Raw genomic sequence first — 21,871 nt, forward strand, 5'->3', positions numbered from 1 at the left:
ATGCTGTTATGCCGAACAGATTGACAGTATTAACTATTTCTAGTCCTTTGACTTACATGTAATGTAAGAGAAGTGAAGCTGGGAGTAGATATGTGACTGAGCTCATGGATATAATTTGTCTCACTGACTTTTTTGTGCATATATACTGTAGATACGTTGCAGTCAGCTTCTTGCAAGTCTTCGATTAAAAATATGTACATGGTGGAAAAAGAAGTGATTAAAGTAATTAAAAGTAAAATGGCATCACCATCTTACAAGGATGATGATGATTTTAAAGGTCAGCATTCTTTTCTTATCTTTTACCTAACCCAAAGCTTTAGAAACGAAGACCAAAGCCAAATATGCCAAGTTTCAGAATTCTGTGATAGTGATAACTGTTCACATTTTTCTTCTATGCAAGCAAACACTATGTGTGTCTGAAATTGAATTACTCAAGTGGTCTAGCCTAAACTAACCCATTTCAAATTAAAAATTCATTATTATTATTTTAACATGATTAAATTTTCTTTTTGAAAAAAGTCAAAATTGAATTTGGTATGCCATAATTTTCTTCCAACTTTACAAAGAGAGTTTTCCAAAACAGAGATCCACAACAGCATCGTCAGATTTCCTGAAGGACGTTTTTCTTCATTTGTTGCAACAGGGGTTGCAGCTCCTAACACACAAAGTGGTTTGGAAGGAGGGGACAGAACTGCTGTTAGAATTCTCTTATGTCATAGAGCTTATGCACTTCCATTTTTGTTTTGTAACTTTTCAACAGCTGATACATCAAATGTAAAGCTTCACTGTGATACACAAATTTCAGACTGTTGTTTTGTGCACAATAAATTAATGACAGCATATGAAACATTAAAGATAAAACATACATTTTCTATACAGCTCCTAATGTGTATACATTTAATAAAATTTCCCCAAACATTTGATTTAGCCAAACCTCAGTAAGCCTCTTGAAGTAGAATTTGTGAACTTGATCCTTATTTTGAAAACAAGAACATTCAAGCATCACATAATAAACTTACATAACACAATAAATGTACATTCAAGCATCTTTTGTACACTGTGGATTAATAATACAAATAATCCATATTTGTATGTGGTTACTGTATTAAGGAAAAAAAGGGAACTTACAAAAGTTTTCATGAATCTTAGAAAAGTCCAGAATTAATAAGATCTTGAAAAACTTCCTTTGTCTTGAATTCCCTTAAGACCAAGTCCACATTTTATTTCATTGGTGCATACTTTTTGCTGTGGTAGCAAAACTACACCAATGGTGAAGATTCATGAAATTGTTTCATTTTAGACATGACTGTTAATTTGCAGCACAATTAGGTTTCTTAGCCACTAATTTATGAAACAAAAGACAATAGTATTGTTCATAAAGAGCAACAAGCTGTGGTTTATCATTATTTAAATGCTCCAGGCAGGATCTGTATTTACTCAGATGTTTCTTTTCCCCATGCAACAGATTATGGTTTCCTCATATTCCTCTGAAGTAGGATTCCAAAGTAGCTCTAGATATTTTGATCTGTAGAACACAGAACAAGTCACACTTCATATATTGGATGCTGCGACAACTGAAATCTTCCAGTAAATGTGAAAAGCATGAGGAAGGAGGTATTTGGGCCTGTATACTGATCACACCAATTACATTTTAATCCCACTCTCTCTACCAAAGAATGCATACATACTGGTTGAGTGGGGATTTCACTCTGTGTCTCCTTGGTTGCTATCCAGGCAACCTAACCATTACACAGCACTGGCCTTTTTGGCAGGCCCCCTAGGCTTGCTCATATAATGACAAACCATGGTTTGTTGTTACATGTGAACTATACTACAATTTGAAAAATCATATTTTCAATTGAAATGCAAGATTCAGAAGTTGTATCAGAACTGCAACATAACACCCTCAGCATTCACCTTGAATGGCAGCTTCTCTTGGTTCTGTTCTGTTGCAGTAGTTTCATTCATCCATTCTGTTGCATTCAGACAGTCAACAGAGAGCTGAAAACATCAAATAAGGGATGATCTTTCCCATGCAAGTTTAAAGTTACAATTGTGAAGCCTTTGGTCAGCCAAAACTTTATGTTTGATATACTAAGAAACATAATCCTTGCTATTTTTTAAAAAATGTGATTTGTCTGGGGACAGTGACTTGCCCCCATATGGGTGTCTCTTCCAGAGTGGAAGTGGCTGTGATGACAGCACTGGCAATGGCCTCCAGCCTGTTGGTCCCAGGGAGGAGTATGGGAAAAGCTGTGGCAGAATCACCAGGCTGGATAATGGAACTGATGGTTTGCTAGGCAACCATGCAGAGAGAAGACAGAGCTCAAGTTGGAGTGAACTAGAAATCACTGGCCAAACCTAGCAACCTGGCCTTAACAAAGGGTGGCTTGACCAGTTGGGCTACCAGGTTTGTATGCCTTCCTTCCATGGGATCTGCAACACCTGTGAAAGTACTGTGGTAGCCAAAGAGTTTGTGCCATATGTACAATCCTATTCAGGAAAAGGGGGGAGGGAAGGCCAAGTTGGATGCATATGGGTCTGCTCCAAGATTCAGGAGACATGCTGAATGGAGAGATGGAGTAGGGTGCTGTATACTACCAGAGATTTATGGGAGAAACAACGGCCAAAGGGACTCTAGTGTGGGAATAATAGTGAGACCTCATGGTGGCCTCTTTCTCTATACTGAAGCTACCTTTCTCCCCTCTGCAGGGATTTGCTCTATCCATCAGCAGGAAGGCAACCTTCCAAAACATTCAGGTATGAACAGGATTGGTTGTGTTGAATCTGTTATATGGTACAAAGCAAGGACATGAAGCCAATAATATAATTTCAAACTGTATCATTTAACATTTTCCATAAGCAACAAAGGTTGTTGATTAAATGGGAAACAGGTAAATCTATGCTGAAATATCAGTTACTATTGCAATGGAACGCAGTTACAGTTTTATAAACCAAGACAGGAGGAACAAGGTTATGCCAACATGGTCTGCTCTTTTGAACTTCCTCTTTCCAAGGAGCAGAATTTGAAAATTCAGCCTCAAGTACATTTTGCAGCAAAATTTTTTTATAAGAAACATCATTCAAGGGTATATATAACAGACTATTTTCCTTTCAGATAATGTATTTCAAAGGCTACATTTCTTTCCATTACATTTATGCATACTGTCCATTTTCTCTTACAGTTTCATAATGCAAATGCTGGTGAATGTAGGGGATTCACAGTTTCCTATTAACAGCATTTTTTATAAAGAAAGGAGGGGTAACATATACAAATTTCGGAAAGAATCAAAGTAGCTTATGAAACAGTGATCCTGAATTTGCAACTAACGTTCACAACATTTTCAAGATTTTTGTTCTGATCCAGAGTACCACATGAACTTTGATACATATGCACTCACGTAATTCTTGTAAAAGAGAGCTATTCGCATTCAGAAAACCATGCATGGATTAAATTTAATTTGGAAGCTGCTTCAGGGAAAGGTTGCTCCAAGTGGATGTTAGACTTCCATTGTCTGAAAACAGTTGCTGAATAGGTTCACATGTGCTCAGAGAAAGAAAAATGGAAAAGATTTTACAATATGATCCTTTAGCCTAAATGTTCTGTGGAGCATGCACACAATTTAAAGAAGTAAGGTTGGATAACAACGAATGCTATTTACAATGGATTCAGTGACACCAAATTGTTTTGGAAATGCACAGTACATTTGTGCTTCAAGAAGTTTTGGATAAATATATTTCAGATAAGTTTCGTTTGCACATCATTAAAATATTTAAAACTGCTGTTACTGCTGTCAGAAACTCCCTGTCATAAAAGCACTAATTGCTGACAAGAACGTATGTATACTGTTGGATTGAATAAATGTATGATTAAATGACTAAATAATTGATAAATTAAAAATTTAATTGCAGGTATAAATATCTCAGTGACCAATTGCACCAGTGCTAACAGACCATGAACTCCAAATGTTGGACCTTAGAATCCAAATTCTTCATGGAAATCTGAGGTACACGATCAGTTTGAGATTTCACTGGTAACACAAGGTGAATTATAAGCCCCCCCCAATCCAGATCATGTGCACAAAACCAGATTTTTGCCATCAAATTTGTAGTGCTGCGATTGAAGAAGCACTCCCATAAAGTATGGGAGAGAGCAGCAGTGGCGTAGGAGGTTAAGAGCTCGTGTATCTAATCTGGAGGAACCGGGTTTGATTCCCAGCTCTGCCGCCTGAGCTGTGGAGGCTTATCTGGAGAATTCAGATTAGCCTGTACACTCCCACACATGCCAGCTGGGTGACCTTGGGCTAGTTACAGCTTCTCGGAGCTCTCTCAGCTCCACCTACCTCACAGGGTGTTTGTTGTGAGGTGGGAAGGGCAGGGAGATTGTAAACCCCTTTGAGTCTCCTGCAAGAGAGAAAGGGGGGGGGATATAAATCCAAACTCTTCTTCTTCTTCTTCTTAGGCTTTTGTTTTCAGCTGCTAACTCATTTTAAAATGCATTTGAAGGGTACTAGTTTCTTTTAACATCTTTTTTGTTCATTGAGGTTCCGCACATTTAAATAATCTGGTCATGCCAGCAAAATCCTCCTTTGATGGCTTCAGTGAAAGCCTTATAGAAGTACATCCCTCCTCAAGCTTTCTCCACCATATTACATTAATGTAGAATTAAATAAAACCCCAAATTATCCCAATGAATAAAAAAAGACATGGATGGATCAAGCCACAAAATTCTGAATCAATGAAAAAACAATTCAGAAAAAGGATAGTGATCTTACTCCAACTTAATTACACACCTTTGAATTCATTAAAGCAGAAATGTATGTGTGCCTGTGTGCATATTGAAATCATTTGTATCCAATAAAGTAGTATTCTGTGACTGAAAAACTATGTGCTGGTGTTCAGTGACATAGCCCCTGTTCTATATTTCATTTTTTCAAGTTGTCTGCTAAGCACTTCGTAGAACACCGAAGTAATCTATTATAACTGTTTCTGTAGATCACTACAAGAAATCTGGGACAAGGGGGATTTCTTTACAAACTTGAGGAAAATTCCAGGTTTGCAAAAAGATACAAAAAAAGGGATAGCAGAGGTAAGCACGACAGGGCATGGCCATCAGCAACAGTACTCTTGAACATCCAAATGACGGTAGCTGTAGGGAGAAAAATGAGAGACCCAAAGGAGAGAACTCAACTTTGGGAGACTTGAACCAAAAAAACCCGGAAGACCGCTTTCCAAAAAAAGTGGGTTCTAGATCAAATCAAGCTTGAACTGTCCCTAGAAACCAAATAACTAAAATGAGGCTGCTGTACTCTGGTCACATAATGAGAAGAGAAGAATCACTGGAAAAGACAATCATGTTGTGAAAGGTTGAAGGCAGTGGGAAAAGAGAAAGACACAACATGAGAGGGATTAACTCTATAAAGGATTTCACAACTCCTTTATATAAAGGAAACCACAGCCACTGAGCAAGGCTGTTAACAATAGGCTGTTTTAGAGGACTCCAATTCACAGGGCCGCCATGAGTCAGAAGCAACTTGGTGGCACTTAACACATGCACATAATTGCTGTTTTAACTCCACCAGCAACTGCTAACAGAAAAGAAATGTCTGTATAGCACAAAAGTGTCCTACAAAGGAAAAAAACCATGGTGAAGCAAGAACAGAGTTCCTAAAGCTTTCAACAGTATTCAAATACCTCTTGATACCAATGCCTTTATGTTCATTATAAAAATTATAAAGCTGTGAATGTAAGTAGAAAAAAGATGTTCCTGTGAACAGCTAAAATTAAATAACTTCCTGATGTTAAAACGTTTATGCAACAGTAATGCTCTCTCCATTCTATGCAATAGCAGCATAGTGCCATGGTCTGTGATGGTTTTTGAATGTTGGTGCCGATTCATTCTGTCCTATGGGTTTGGGATCGAGTAAAAAAAAACAAACCATAGCATAATTATAGCTGTATCTATTGTATTTCATAGGGTTTTTTTTTTACCCCTGTAAAGCTTCAATGATCACTCTTAGCTGGAGACTGGAGACTGAATACACTTACTTTACTGAAAAATACTGAAAATCTATCAAAGGCTCATTCCGCACATGCAGAATAATGCACTTTCAAACGGCTTTCAGTGCTCTTTGAAGCTGTGCGGAATGGCAAAATCCACTTGCAAACAGTTGTGAAAGTGGTTTGAAAATGCATTATTTGGTGTGTGCGGAAGGGGCCAAAGGAAATACACAGTTAAAGGCTGAGTCCTTTAAAGTTGAAAAGTGGATGACATGGGACCACTGGAAGACTAGGAATACCAAGTAATCTCTCATTATTTGCTATTATTCAAAATGGCAGTTAGTTGAAGTAGTGACTCCAGTGCCTTCTGAAATCTTACACAGATTTTGATATATATTTTAATTTAAGCACATGTGATTTTTCTAACCATGCCCTTTAACTCCTTGTCAATTGTGCAGGGGGAGTTCACTTTGTCAATCATACAGGTTTTTTTTAAACCAACCCTTAAATTCATGGAATAATTTAATTCTCCCACCCTCAGTTTTTTTTTAAATTTTAAAAAACTTTGTTAAAAATTATGGCCAGGATCTAAAGAACAATGAAATTAGACCCATAATCCCAAATGGGCTTTACTTCATGCCACATAGTAAGAACTATATGATGATATGAGACATATGACATATGATATGATACAGAGGATGACACTGGAACTCTGGATCAGAATATTTGAACTCCATTTCATAAAAAAGTAAGTTAAATTGCAACATACATTTTTCTAAACAGCATATTGTTCAATGTGCATTAGCTACATATTTTTTTTAGCTTTTTCCCCCAAAGAGGAAAAGATCTGATTCAATGTAAACATCACTACTTATGTATTGGATGGTGAATGGTATTTTATAATTAAAATGAAAAAAACCCCACAAGATTTAAAAAAAGGTATGGTAAACAATAAATTACTCTTCAGTGCATATAACCAGCTATAAATATAGCAGGGTTTTCAATAAAATATAAATAAGAATTAATCCAGTGGCTCATAAGAAATCATTTGTGTGCCAGCCAGATATACATATTAATCTTTAAAATGATCCACATGAATTATCTTCTCAGTTTTGCTGCCAAATTGGTTATATGGTAGAAAGTCTTTAATTCAAATATCTCAAGTAATCACCACAATACTAATAATTTTATCAGTGTTACTGACACCTGTCCAGATTTCTGGCTTTTCAAGTCACATCTATAAAAAATAAAATAAAAATCTGAGGAGATGATCATTTCTTATCTAAGAAAATCCACAGTACAGTGTCCAGTATCGGTGGCATCAACGGATTATTTTCACCTAACATCTTTCAAAAGAAGGGAAAGAGAGAGTGGGGAAACAAAACCAGGTTTGGGACTGAAAATAAGGTTCATATTAAGAAAGTATAAATGGATTGCACTGAACACAGGAAATGACAGGTGATAAACTGTGAAGTCTTATTCAGAAGGGTTTCTCTATTCTCATCTCCCTTTTGACAAAGTGCACTATAAAGGAATAAAAGTTTAATTCCAAAACCATTTTTCTAAATTACCCACAGACTTGTACTCCTGGTGTCTTTTTACATGATCACAGGCAAGGCAAGCATGTGTTTCCCAGAATCGAGGAAGATGCACTGAAAAATCCTTCCGCCAGTTGAAATAGCTAAGGTACATTTTGTTATTTTTGTCAAGCATCAGAAGATATTCTGCAAGGTCTCTTGGAGACAGAAAATCTTCCACATGTATGAAAGAATCTGCTGGGATATAATTTTCATAGTTTTCTCTTGGAGGACCCAGTACGACTGGCACAGACCCAGCCAGAAAAGCATTGTAAAGTTTCTCCGTAATGTAGTCTTTGTGGATAGAATTCTCGAAAGAAAGGTAGAACTTGCAGGTGGAAATAGTTGGTATCAAGTTTTTATCACTCACATAGTCTCCAAATGCTTGCCCGTAGGTATGAATTTCAAGGTATTTACTTAATTCATTGTAATATTTAACCCTAGCATGCTCAGGGTTCCAGTTACTCACTACCCAGCACACCAATCTCTCCTTATTCGGCACTTCAAACAGAAAGGAGCTTGTGCTAACCATCATGAAGCCATAAGGCACTTGAATATCTGAATCACGCCGATAAGTGAGGGTCAGATTGAATAGGTGTTCAATTCCACTCTTTTGTGGAGTGTGTGTTGGAGATTCTAAGTTCATCCAGATCCACTTCTGAAACGGTGGTCTAGGTTGTTGAGGTAAATTGGTTAGATCCCAACTGATGTCTCTGTGATGAATAAGTACGGCATGAGATCGGTTATATAATGCACGGTCAGTAGTCAGATGGCAACCATGGATGTTAAAAATTGGGCAGAGTGTGAGATCAAATGTCTGACCAAATGGCCACACCCATATCAGAATAGTCGTCTCATTCACATAATCACTTTTAGTGGAGAAAAAGCTCTTCATTTTGAGAACGGAGCTGGCTGATTCGATGGGACTGGAAATCCAGCTGCTTGTTGGCTTGATGTAAATAAGAAGACATGCCATGAAACAGCCCAGAACAATGAAGATAAGTAGAAATGGCCGGAAAATTCCTTTGGATGATGATGTCATAATTTGATCTGGGAAAAAAAGATGAAAAAGTCATAATTTGTTGTTTGATAACTGATTTTTATATGCCTTTCAGAAGAATGTGTCTATGTATGATTTTACAAATCATTTTGTGAACACAAAACTGTGTTGTGTTCTTCCTGATGTTGCCACTCATGATACACAAAACTATACATAACAAATAGCTGACGAGCACAATAAGTTTTCTTTTCACGTCCTGAAACCTAATTTAAGCAAGTATGCACAGTTTGAATGTATACAATTCTATCAATATTTTACTTTGCTTATTTAATATGCTTTTATATTTGTTCTGGTAATACAAAATTTGACAGAATCTTCTAGGATCGATGAACTTAAGGCCTGTAGGAATGGTTCCTTTATGACTTTCCTCAAGTTGTTCTATAGCTCTCATCAGAAAGCACAATTGTTTTCTCTTGAAAAGAGACTATTACTTGTATAGAGTTCTTGTAAGCCACATATAAACATCTTGAACATTATTTGACTCAGCATGGTACTACCAAATAAGAACTCATTTGAAAGAAGGGTGGGTAGACGTGACAGTTAATTAAATCAACCAGTTCCATATGATATTTTAAATAAAGATACAATGTAGACATTTTAAAAGATTACTTTAAACTCTCATAAAACATTAATTTTTCACTCTTTGATCCCCTTTCTTCTGCTGCTGGGCGTCCACCAGAAAATAAAGAACATGACTATCTTTGGTTAGTGTTCCTTTCCAAAAAGAATGTCACACATACATCTCTGGCACCTGCAAATTACTTCAGCATTCCTTTCGGACAGGATTGACTGGTTAGGATATACAGCCTAAGGCTACAGTAAGGCAGCATTGACTAGGTTAGGCCACAGGTAGCAGTTGCCTAATTTTGGAAGTACTTGACAAACCTTGACAAACCATAACAGTTGCTAAATTCATTTAGAGGAAAGTCAGCTGCAGTGCCTGTTTTTAATTGGGCTTTGCTTTGGCAGGGACATAAATGGGGTCAGCAAGTAGAAGCCTGAAGCAACTAGATGGAGTAATAGTGCTAACTAACTTCCCGCTTCCTATGATCTCCAGCTGGTTATGCAAAAGGTGTCTGGTGCGTAATGGGGACGAATGTCGCAGCAAGATTTCTTGTACAGACATATTTCCTGGAGCCTTGCTTTCACTTTTCATTCTTTCCACAGCAAGCAACACCACTTCTAGTTCAACTTTTAGTTTGCTTCATTGCCAGAGCAGACATCTTTGCCAGTGAGCACAGCTTTGTCTTGGAGATCTTCCCTCACCCACAGCCAGCTTACTTAGCTGCACCCTTCCCATCACTAGCACTGCAGCCATGCCTTCCCCCATGTTGCTGGCTCCTTCCTGCTTCTCCAAAATTCTCACATCGATATAACAGTGACAGAGAGGGCTTTTCCAAGGAAACATACAAGCAGAGTCTGTTTTTGGCTCCACCCCATGTTCCCTGCTCTGCTTCTGCTCTCCCCATGATTGAGAGGGCTTCCTAAAACTTTATTTCAAACAAGCCTCTATTTTAAAACAAGTCTCTCTCTTCTTCTCAGAAGTGGCCGGAAGAGACAGTGAGAATGAGTGTGTGTCTCTGTGTGTGTGGAGGGGAAGGGAGGATGAGAGAATACCGACTCTTAGACATTGTCCTCTTCTCCAGCAGCATCTGGTCCAGGAAATTGCTTTGTCTCTTTCTTGGGGGGTTATTTGATATTACTGCAATTTAAAGGGCTTTAACAAAGCCCTCCATTATATGGCTACCAGGTTTTTAAGTTATGATTCTCTGCAGTCATCAAAATAAAGTGTGTCTCTTTGAAGATTCAGAAATTGACTTGAATTAAAAATACACAGAAAGAATATACTGACCATACAAACTTACTCTAAATGCAAGGAAAGGGTGGGGGGAAGCTTGGAAGGCCACAGCAAGCACCCCCTTTCCTGTTTTTGATGCCATAGATCAGTGATGGCGAACCTTTTCGAGGCCGAGTGCCCAAACTGCAACCCAAAACCCACTTATTTATCGCAAAGTGCCAACACGGCAATTTAACCCGAATACTGAGGTTTTAGTTTAGAAAAAAAGGTTGGCTCCAAGGAACGCATTACTCGGGAGTAAGCTTGGTGGTAGTCGGTGGCTTTGCTTTGAAGCAACTGTGCAACTCTTCCAACAGGTGAATCACGACCCTAGGAGGGTTTAGAAGCAAGCCCTGTTGCCAGCAACTGAGCTTACTCCCAGGTAAAGGATTGTGCTTTAGTTCTTCCCATGAAAATCAGTGTGGTTTAATACAGCTTAGCGTAACAGAGGTTACCTATATCGCCATGACAAACTCTGTGCAGGCGTGCCCACAGAGAGGGCTCTGAGTGCCACCTCTGCCACCCGTGCCATAGGTTCGCCACCACTGCCATAGATACTCGCTCTGTATTCGTATACATAGTGATGTTAATCATAAGGCGATTATGACTATAAATATAGTGTACACATTGAATTGTAAAGAAATGATCTGCAAAATTGAAAATGCCACCTCCCTCATCCATTGTGACTCTCCAAACAACTATCAGCAAACCTTTAGAGTAGGGATTCCCAAAGTGGACAGTACTGCCCCCCTGGGGCCATTGAAAAAGAAAGCTGTATCAAAGGGGGGGGTAATGAGAAAGGGAGATTTGGGATGGTGGTAGATTCAAGGAGGCACCAAGGGATTCCTAATAGGCCAGTTGGTGAGAAAAAGGTCTCGTCCTTCCATCCTGGTGATTGCTGAATTAAAACAAAAAACAAAACTAGCAGCACTTTCCTTGCTGTGTAGCCCGGGGTGGGGAGGGAGCCAAGGCAAAGAGCCCCATCGCTGATGCTTTGTAAGGCAAGATGTTTTTAAAGGAAAAGAAGCAGCATTCTCCTGGCTATGTAGTGGCAGTGCGGTGTGGTAGGGTGGGGGGAGCCAAGGCAAAGAACCAGCAAAGATGTCTTTATTACTCAGTTTCTGTGCCCTGTTTACATGGTTCTCTCAAAAAAAATCCTGCACTTTGGGACAAAGTCAAGATGTACTTTTTGCTTTCCCAACATCATATTTAGTAGAGTGGGACTTCAGTACGGTCACCCAGCTTCTTTTCAAGCAGAGAAATAGGCTGAAAAGTACTGAACGTGGAGATTTAAGACTTCTTCTTAGTGCTTTGCAGCCTGTTGCTGAGAAGTTGATATCCCTGCATCAAACAAATCCATCCCATTAAAATTTTAAAGACATAATGGATCAGGTGCAAACATACCCTTTCATATTGCTAAAACACCTCAATAAATTGGTTTACTTTTACTAGGTTGTGTTTTATTTGTCAATTACATAGGTGTGTTTACAGTGTTAGAAGTTGTTTTTAATTTAAAGTAGACCTAATTCCAAAAAATGGTGTGTGTTAATGTATGTGTTTAGGGGGGTACTAGAGATATGGCCTGAGAGTCAAAGCGGCCCAATTTTTTTTGGAAACCATTGCTTTAGCGGATAACAGGGAATCTGCTTTCCCAACACTGAATTCTTAATAATCACTCTTTTCAAAAGTAGTTCTGAGTTCAATAAGCAGTCAATAGGATTTTAATACATATATCTGCATTTGATATGTACATCTGGCCTCTTTTGAGACTGTTTATTCCTTTATATATAGATTTGCACCAGCCCTTCCACAAAGCCCAGAGTATCTTGCAATAGAACAAAATTAGCACATTTGCCAGCAAAATGAAGCCATCAATACCAAGCCCTGAACACACACAAATGCGCGCGTGCATGCACACACACACACAGTCAAAAAGGAGAGTCATGGGCCTTCTGAACAAGAGATTCACTCACACACACACACACACACACACACACACACACACACACACACACCCCAGAGAGAGAGAGAGAGAGAGAGAGAGAGAGAGATTTAAAAAAGGAGAAAGGGGACATTTAAAGAGAAAAGGTGCAGACAGAAAAGGGGTTTACCTGGATACAGGATGTTGTCTATGTAGATAACCCAAAGATTCAGTATAGGAGAGAAACACTGTTGTGTAGCAATAAAATGTCCACAGCTGGCAGTCTCTGAGCCAGTGGAAGTGTGAGATTGCACAATTTTGGCTGGTAGAATAGCGATAGTTATAGAAGCCCACACAAAAGAATATCAAAGTAATTGTAGAGGAATTTAAGGTGCGTCCAAGATGAGAATCTGTGTGTTTCCTGATTTGTCTGAGTTACGAAGGTGGCTTCCTTGAAAGATAACAAAAAACTATTGCCTCTAGGCAAAGTGGACAAAAGGGTTGGTGGGTGGAGATTGCACCCATGCATGAGTCAGGTTGGGATGAGACACTGAGGCAAAATCAGAAAGTAATCAAGACCACCTGGCTTCTTGATTGTAATTAGACTTTGTACTGAGAAAGACTTGCCCTTGCTGATGAAATTACATGCACAGCTCTAGGTGGGTGCCTGGCTTTGCAATCGTCTCTGATAATGACTAAGCTTGCAGATGTCCCATCAGTGAATCTGCCCAAAGTTTTGGCCACTCATTAGCAAAGCCTGAGAAGCACCTCCCCCCTTTATTTCCTTCAAAAAACCACATTTTAAAATAAGAGATTATTAAAAGATAAAAATATAATAACAGTGATGGCAGATCTAAACATGTTTCTATAAATGGCTTCCAAATATTTTAAAACAAGTCTATGTGCAATTGCTGTCTATATGCTATGTGTTCAAATGCTGAGAGAGTTCTAAAGTCCGCAATTCATTGATTTACCAGAAGTGGGCTTTCAACTTTACAGTTTTGTAATGTAAGTCTTTTAGCTGTAACAAGGGCATGGAGAGTCCATTTTCATTGACCATCGCTTAGCCTCTAAGAAGCAGGCAAATACATAGACATCCTGAAAAATCAATGACCATTCTAATACAGAATTGATATAATAGCTTCTTCCCAGAAAAAAATGAATTACTGCAGGAGCACCTTGAGTTCACCTTCCCCAAAGCATGGCATTGCTGCTATCTCCTCAAATGTCTGCAAAATAAATTTAGCCAAAATTCAGGGCAGACAGCACACATCTGGGAATGGAGTGCCTGATAACAAGCAGAAGCTGTATATGCCAGTTGAGAAGAAGGAACTAAAGAAGAAATTGCTGGGGTGAATGGAATTGCTGCAGTTGCTCTTTTTATTTCAAAACTATATATCAGTGCTTTAAGTAGGAAAGATAGCTGATGCCCAGAAACACTGTAAATTAATTCTATATTTTCTGGAAATGGGGAAGTTATTTTTCTGGTGAAATGGGAGAGGAAAGGCTTTTTTTAAAAAAAAGTTCAATTACCCTTTTTGCTTATTTGATGCATTTTCAATGTTCTGTTTATACCAAAAGTCAACAAACATTAAAGAATCCACAGTAGCTTGCTTACTAGAGGAATCTGTTACTCAGTACTCCAAACGAGTTGAGATTTTTCAAGTACTTGTTCAGTGATGTATGTTATGTTTATGCCATATATGTCATAATCGTGACCAGTTTGTGACTGAGGAATCTGAATCTTCTACAGAAAACTTTACCAAGAATCTGTCACTATTTAACAGTTTTAGTTCCTGTTCACCTTGTCCTAATATCTCCACAAAATAAGTCCCAGAGCTGTCAAGACACTTTGCTGTTCACTGAAAGGTAAAAGAAAAGAAAGAGAGAGAATGCCACTGCAGCCTTGTGCTGAGTTTACTTACCATAATCCAAAAGTTTCCCATATTCAAAAGGTTTTGCTTAGAGAAGTACCACTTTTTTTTGGCAATAGTGATAAAATAATGAAGGTAAAAATCTTGAATTCAAATGTGCCATTTTTGGACAGATGGAATTATAATAACATTAGAGGAGTATTATGTATATTGTCTCTTTTCTCAACTGGTCTGTCTTCCCACAAGAGAATTCTGAGTTTCAGGTACAGTAAAAGGCAATGTGACTCCACCTTTTAATCTACCTGCTGGATGCTCTAGGCCATATAAGGGTGGGGGCTGCCTGGGCAAGGAAATAGCTACTCTTTAAGACCAGAAGGTCTGGAATGTGATTGATTCAGCTGCTTTCTTCTAACTCAACTTTGACCTCCCCTTGCCCAATGAAGTAATCTGTGGTTCTGACCCCGTAGGGGTTGTTGTAAAAGTAAATCAGAAAGAAAAGTCTTTACCAAACAAATAATGCTGAAGTTTTTCTTTAGAAACAATTACAAAAATTCTAGTACTAAGTATTTGGCAGAAGACATTGCTTCTGAGTTCACGGAGAAACTTCAATCCATATCCTTTCTGGTTTCAGTTGGGTTTCAAAAGGCCTTTAAGTAATTCCTAATGCCTATTAGCTAGTTTTAAATTACTTGCATTGTAAACTTTGGCCCCAGGGTCAGCATTTCAGATTAGTTTAAAGTGACTATAAGATATGATTTCTATTTCAGGGTAATTCTAAATAAGTATATGGAAAAGCAAGTCTCAGGCTGATTTTTCATGGTAAAAATGCCCCGTTGTTAGCATGGAGAATAGTCCAGTACAGCAGGGAGTTCCTCACGGCTCCTGGTGCTGCAGCATGTCTGCCACGTTGTTGCCCTGGTTCTGCCCCGCAGCATTGGCTTTGCTCTGCGAATGTCAAAAACCGCCAAATTTGAGGTTCTTTTGAAATGCCTTTGTTGCTCCGGTGGTTTCTGCTGCCGTGAAAAACTCATTGGCAGCAGAACTGGGGGCATTTTTCCCGCCTTGGTGCTCTGGCCCAACCACTCCAGTGAACAGGCGCTGAGAATCGGCGCCCTCCCTTCCTTGCAGTGGGAAAAAAACCAGGGAGGGAGAAACCTTGGTTTTTACACAGAAAAGCACCATGTGCAGGCACCGCAAATGGGAGGGCAAAGATTCTCTTGCACACACAAGGATTTTAGACAGGGAAGTCTGAGGGTGCTGATTCTCAGCACCTGTTTTGTGTTCAGAGTCAGTTAAAACTAAAATAGTGAAAGTGAATGGGGGGAACAGTCAATCAGAATGTGGGAAACAGAGGTTGTCTGCGCATGTGTGGCAGACATTGTGGAAAAGCTATCAGTGCAAATGGAGAAGCAGTGGGTTCATGAAGAAACATTTGGGGCATAATGCGCCAGCCCTGCATTGTATCCCAGGAAGAACCAGGGAGCAGTGAAGAGTCAAAAGTGGGGCAAAAAGCACTGTGGCAGGAATGTTCCTGGATCTACCACGGGGAATTTTGACAGAGAAAAATCAGCCTCATTGAGTTCAGTAGAGTCTACTCCCTAATAAATAGACTTATAATGGCAGTCTTAAAGTGCAATCCTAAACAATGGTAAATTCCATACAACACAAATTTAATGTCTTAAGGATATTATATATAGCATTTTGGGGAAGAACTTTGCACAGCTCTCTTCCCCAAAATGAGTTCAGCCTGTCATATTTCTCTGAACCTGGGTTTTTCAAAGATATCTAGAGCGATCTTTCCCCCTCACACCTGGATGATTCCTGCCTGTTGAGAGAACACCAGCAGGCAGGAAGCACTTTATTTCTCATGCCCAAACCTCTTACTTGCATTTCCACTTGCCATTCTGTCTGCCTTTCTACTAATCCAGAGAACCTCTGACGTAGCAGGATTAACAACTATCCTAAATGTTTTTGAAAGTAAAGTTTGCATAGCAGACTACCAATATTTCCATTACTTCAAAGATTAAAATAACTTATTGAAATTCTACATTATTTCATATATAAAATTAAATAAAATGTTATTATAATCCCAAACAAGTTTTTTCAAGAACATTAGCTCTACTACATAATTTTTTAAAAAATGAAATGACATAAATATACACCAGTCTGAGTGAAACTATTTGTCAATAAAAGTTGGAATAAAACCTCAGATTTCAAAACTTGATGAAATATCAGTCTCCTAAGAAAATGTATTTAGTGTAATCCCACGAACACCTTCCAATAAGCCCCATTCAGTAGACCTTAGTAGGGTTTTGAATATACCTACTTGAGTATACACCATGAAAGAAGCATTCATGACAGTTGGGAAGGCATAATTTGGAATGAGCTGATGTGACATTTCTATAGTTCCAGTTTCATCCAACTTTATTTCTCTTAAGAATTACATCACCACTTAGTGAACATTTCTTAGAAGAGAGACTGCCAAAGCTAATCTGGCAAGAACTATGTTTTACAATATATTGTAAGAACAATTAAAATATTTCCATAGCAATAATTCAGAGCAAATATTTATAAAAGATCTTTGCTTAAAAGTCTGAGTTCACATGTCACAACATTCGTACACAAAAGATGTGATCTTGGCCTGTAGCAACACACTGTATATGTCACATACAATGATGCTATGTTCATGCAACTTATTACCTGTAAATACAGTAAAATTGTGACAATGATATGCACAAATGTCATGATCTATAAGCTAGGTAGATTTGACCAATGTTAATTCCTATTTGGAAATGTCTTTCCTTATAAAATTTCAGTAGCATATGAAACAACCTCAGAAAGAAGAATTGGCAAGTTCTGATAATGCTGATACATAATTTTCACTCAAGGGCATTTCAACACACGACTGGCATGAGGTGGTAAGTCATGTCTGACTACTATGCAAGGTTGTAGGTAAGGGTTTTTTTCCCCGGGTTTACCCCTCGCATTACATGTCCGAAGTTCCGGCCTGTTTGTGTTTTCATTTTTGGCCTGCAGGGGGCGCAGTTTTTAGGCTAGCAGCACCAAAATTTCAGGGATTTTTTGGGAGACTCTCCTGATGATACCACCCAGGTTTGGTGAGATTTGGTTTGGGGGTCCAAAGTTATGGACTCCCAAAGGGAGTTCCCCATCCCCCGTTGTTTCTAATGGGAGCTAATAGGAGATGGGGGCTACCCCGTTGAGGGTTCATAACTTTCAACCCCCTGAACCAAATTTCACCAAACCTGGGTGGTATCATCAGGAGAGTCTCCTAAAGATACCCTGAAAGTTTGGTGCTGTTAGCTTAATGCACCCCTGACATCAGGCATCCCCCAACTTTCCCCAGATTCTCCTTTTAAATCCACTCCCTTCGGCATGTATTTAAAGGGAGAATCTGAGGTCCCAGTTTAAACATTGAAAGTGATTCTGTTTCAGGGTGGGGGATAATCCACCCCAAAACAACATCACTTTCAATGTTGTTTTAACTGGGGACCCCAGATTCTCCCTTTAAGGTGGATTTAAAAGGAGAATCTGGGCTCCCTAGTTTAAACATCATTGAAAGTGATGCTGTTTGGGGGTGGATTCCAGCATCACAGCAGCTGCCCATGAGGTGCCCCCCCACAAAACTAAGATTTTGCACTGGGCTCCACTTTCCCTAGCTACACTTCTGCCCGGAGGGGAGGGCAGAAGGGACTGCAGGGGAAGTGGGGTGGGGGGCAGGGGAGTCTGCCGTCTCTGGCCTTGGAGAGCTTTTTTATAAGCACTGAGGCTGGGGCGGGGCTCGGGGAGGCGTGGCCATGCCCCCAGGGGTGGGTGGGGGCGGGGCCCTGCCCCCTGAACCCACGCCATAAAAAATCTATACCTATGTCACCACTATTGTGCCACATCAATGGTCACCAGTTAAATTTTTTCAGTTTCCTATCAATGATTGAAATGATCCAGAGTCTGAATAGGAAGTCATATAACAGAAATGCAGGAATACGAGATGTCTGAATGAGAACAGGTTTTTTTTGTTTAATTCTGAAACTAATGCAGAATATGCCAAGATTAAAGTATCTTATTGCTACAATCAGTAAAGCTGAGATATCAGCCAGGAGTTTTTAACTGCTCTAGAACAGACCATAACAGAAAGCTGAATAAATGGTAAATGAACATAATTTGGCCTTCCAATACTACCTAAACTAACATGCTATATTTAACCTTGTGCACAAGTAATGTACACTGTAGACTTTTGATAGTGTTTTTTTTAAGTATTAGGGGAAATGGAAGCTGCAAACAGGTACCTAGAAGCACTTTTGGAATGGATGAAGGCAACATATTAATTTTTTAAAAACATGCTTTAAAATATTTGAAATATTTTTAATGTTATAATATTCACCACCTTGGGGATGCCAAATTGGGTGAAAAGCAACATAGAAATGTTTTAAATAAATACATAAAATTTCAATTTCACAAAATTGTGTGGAGATCTTTTTGATTCTACTCTAAAGTATGTATGCACTGGCAAAGACACACACAGAGAAACTAATGGAACTGGCTCAGCAATGGTTCATTTAGAAATGGGTGACCTTTTCAGAACACAGAAGCAAATCTCAAGTGTCTATTTTTGTGTATGTAACCTAATCTTGTCAAAAAAAAAACACCAGTCCTGAATCAGCTGTGGCCTCAACAGGTCAATTACCTTAGGCAAGTGACTGCCTCCATTTCTATCTTTAACAAGGAAATGGCAACTACAAAAAGTATTTGTCACATTAAAATTAAAATGCAATAACAACAACAATAACAATAACGTAAAACAACTAATTTAATTTATATATTCATTTTAGTTTTGTTAATACTCCTTGAATCTAAACAGGGCAATACAGCATTTATTTAATCAGTGGCACAGGATTTCAAGCTTCCTGACATACAGAAATGCTTTCTGTGCTTGCCATGGAACTCTTGCAAGATTTAGAAAACACCTGTGTGCAGTGCTGAATTAACATCACTGGCCACCCACATGTTATTTAGTCATCATATATAAAACAGGAGGTGGGATGGGGTCTATTTTTGACATGAAAACAGTTAAAACCTCTTGTTTGTATTAACTTGCTATGCTGTTACTTGAAGTACATTTATTTTAGCCAAGGACAATGAACTGTGCAGGGCAAGAACTTTCTGAAAGCAAAAGGCATGGTGAGATTAAGGAAGGGAAGGGGGGGCTTTTCATGTAACTAAGACCCTGACCTGTTTTGTACAAGAGCAAAAACATGGCAACCTCTGTTTGATCTGGCTGACCATCAGTTCCATTCAGCCATCACTAGACTGTTGGGCGTAGTTGTTGTATCAAACATGTTGAGATAATCTACTTATACTGGTAGATTATACTTGTACTATGAAATGGCTATGAAATGATAATGGCTTGCAAATTATCTTTGTTCATTTCAAGGAAAGAGCAGGTGCCGAGAAGGATGTAGAAACTGGCCAAACAAGCTTGTCAGTTTTATGCTGCTCTTTATAGCCTTTGTACATTTCTGAACTTGCACAAGATATTATATAACCAACCATTTTTCTTTGTTAATGGAAATTAAATAGAATCAGATAGAATACTTTGTTATACTTATCCAGACCAAAATTATGAATATCAGATATCAAATTGAACATATTGGTGCCTCATCCTTAATAATTAGTAAATCAATATAACTATGAAACAATAGAAGTTTGAGCTGTCAAAAACTGAACCACAGCTGTTTAATAATGATAATGAAAGTGTGACAGATTTAATAAGGCTACAGGGTAATATGGTACTCACCTGTTCTGTAAGAGTTGTTTTTATCATTTTAGCATGCTAGGCAACTATTTACCAAAATTGCAAATATTTTCTGTGTGATCATGTACTTTTAGGATTAGGCATACTTTTCTTCACCTTTCTCTAAGCCTTGTCTTTCATAAACAATAGAGTGACATTTCCAAATCAATTGTATTCTGTTATAGTATTACATGTGCTGCATCATTGATCAGGCAGGGAGATAGTCCATTACCACTGTACATTGTTTTCCTCTATAGTAATTTAGAAATCTTCCATAGTAAATCTGAAGAAACATAGTCTCAGTGGATTCATCATATTGTTTAATATGCTTTTTTAGAATGGCAGCATGAAGGAGTGAAGTATCTTTGATGAATTTCAATAAAAGGGTAATTTCCATTTTCCTTCAGAATCTCTTCTGTGCTGGAGCTAAAAAAAGAAAAAAGTACTAAGAAAAAATGATGATGTGCAACCAGAAGATTAAATATTAAAGGTCAGAAAGTGCTTGTTTTATACTTCTTTTAGAACAAAATCATCCATTAAATTATTTTTAAAGCTGCTTATAGAACTGTTGGACAGTGCATTACCAAGATACTGAATTTTAGAGAAGAATTTTAATTTTAATACAAATCTATGGAGAAGTCAACATCTAAAAATCTGCACATCATTAAGTTTTAAGGGTAAATTAAGTTTTAGAGCAAATTCAAATGAACTCCCCCTCACCCCCATGAAGATGTTTTCTTCACTCAGTTTCCTAGTGATTAAATTCACAAGCATCGGTTTTAAGAAAAACATCACAGCATGTATATTACTCTAGTCTGCATTTTGCAGATTCCTCCCAATGACCCAGTTCTAAGTGAATCAAAAGACAGTGAAAAAAGCCTTTTGGTCACAGTGGGAGAAAAACAATCCAGTCGATACAATTTTTTTTTTCATTTTCACACTTTCTTTTTTAAAAGAATGAAATTTACATATTAACACTTATCTGGGTGCAACATTTGTTTACTTGCTCAGTAAGTATGTACCTGTGTGGCAAACATATTGTTTTTCTTCAAGCTCTGCCTGTTGGAATAACAGAAACCAATCTTCCTATCATAATATGAGAAACCACTAGAATCTTATCTTGTAATGCAAAATCCATAAAGAAAGCAATAAAAGAAAAATACAATAATAACTGGAACATATTAGTTTTATTGAAATCTTTACAACTTTAATATATAAAAATATATTACTGTTGGCATGTAGTTATATACAATCATATTCAATAGATATGCAGCTTCAAAAGTAAGGAGCAATTATTACACCTAGTCAGTAAACACTCAATTAATGCAGATAACAAACTCTATGCTGCCTTTATTGATGTAAAGGCTGTCTTTGACTCTGTGCTGAGAGCACTTCTCTGGGCAAAACTGGCTGTCCTCGACTCCTTGATGCCAGACTCCTTTTCTTCATTAGACAACTGTATACAAATACCAGTTGCCAGATCAAACGCATGAAGGCCTTTTGAAGACAGTATTTCAATTTCCAAAGGGGTCAAACAGGGCTGTGTCCTGGCCCCCACTCTTTTCAATCATTTTAAGTGATCTCCACTCTGCTCTTTCAGCAGTGAACAGCCGTTAACTCCTTCAAGAATCCGAGGCCGCTTTCCGCTTGACGGCCAAAGAGCAGCAACCAGCGATGGCTGACCAAATTGCGACTTGTATCCCAAAAAAAGCGTTCACACAGACAGGCGAAGCTGCGTGCGTCCGCAGCCCCGCAGAAAGGTGACGGTTCGCACCGCAAGGCCTTTCACCGAGGCG

The 21,871-nt window shown here is 38.4% G+C and overlaps 1 protein-coding gene across 4 annotated transcripts in view; it reads right to left on the bottom strand.

Moving 5' to 3' along the window:
• Positions 1-6,455: 6,455 nt before the first annotated feature.
• Positions 6,456-21,871, bottom strand: part of FUT9 (fucosyltransferase 9) — a 78,636-nt gene continuing 63,220 nt past the window's right edge. For 3 of the 4 annotated variants that reach the window (XM_048494174.1, XM_048494166.1, XM_048494182.1), the window contains 2 exons: positions 20,079-20,501; positions 6,456-8,627 (listed from right to left, as the gene is read on the bottom strand). In XM_048494174.1, coding sequence (XP_048350131.1) covers positions 7,543-8,619 — 1,077 coding nt within the window. In that variant the 5' untranslated portion in view covers positions 8,620-8,627; positions 20,079-20,501 and the 3' untranslated portion in view covers positions 6,456-7,542. The remainder of the gene's footprint in view (positions 8,628-20,078; positions 20,502-21,871) is intronic. The other variant, XM_048494158.1, reaches the window with a different exon arrangement.

Source organism: Sphaerodactylus townsendi, linkage group LG01 (genome assembly GCF_021028975.2).
Source record: "Sphaerodactylus townsendi isolate TG3544 linkage group LG01, MPM_Stown_v2.3, whole genome shotgun sequence".
NCBI lineage: Eukaryota > Metazoa > Chordata > Lepidosauria > Squamata > Sphaerodactylidae > Sphaerodactylus > Sphaerodactylus townsendi.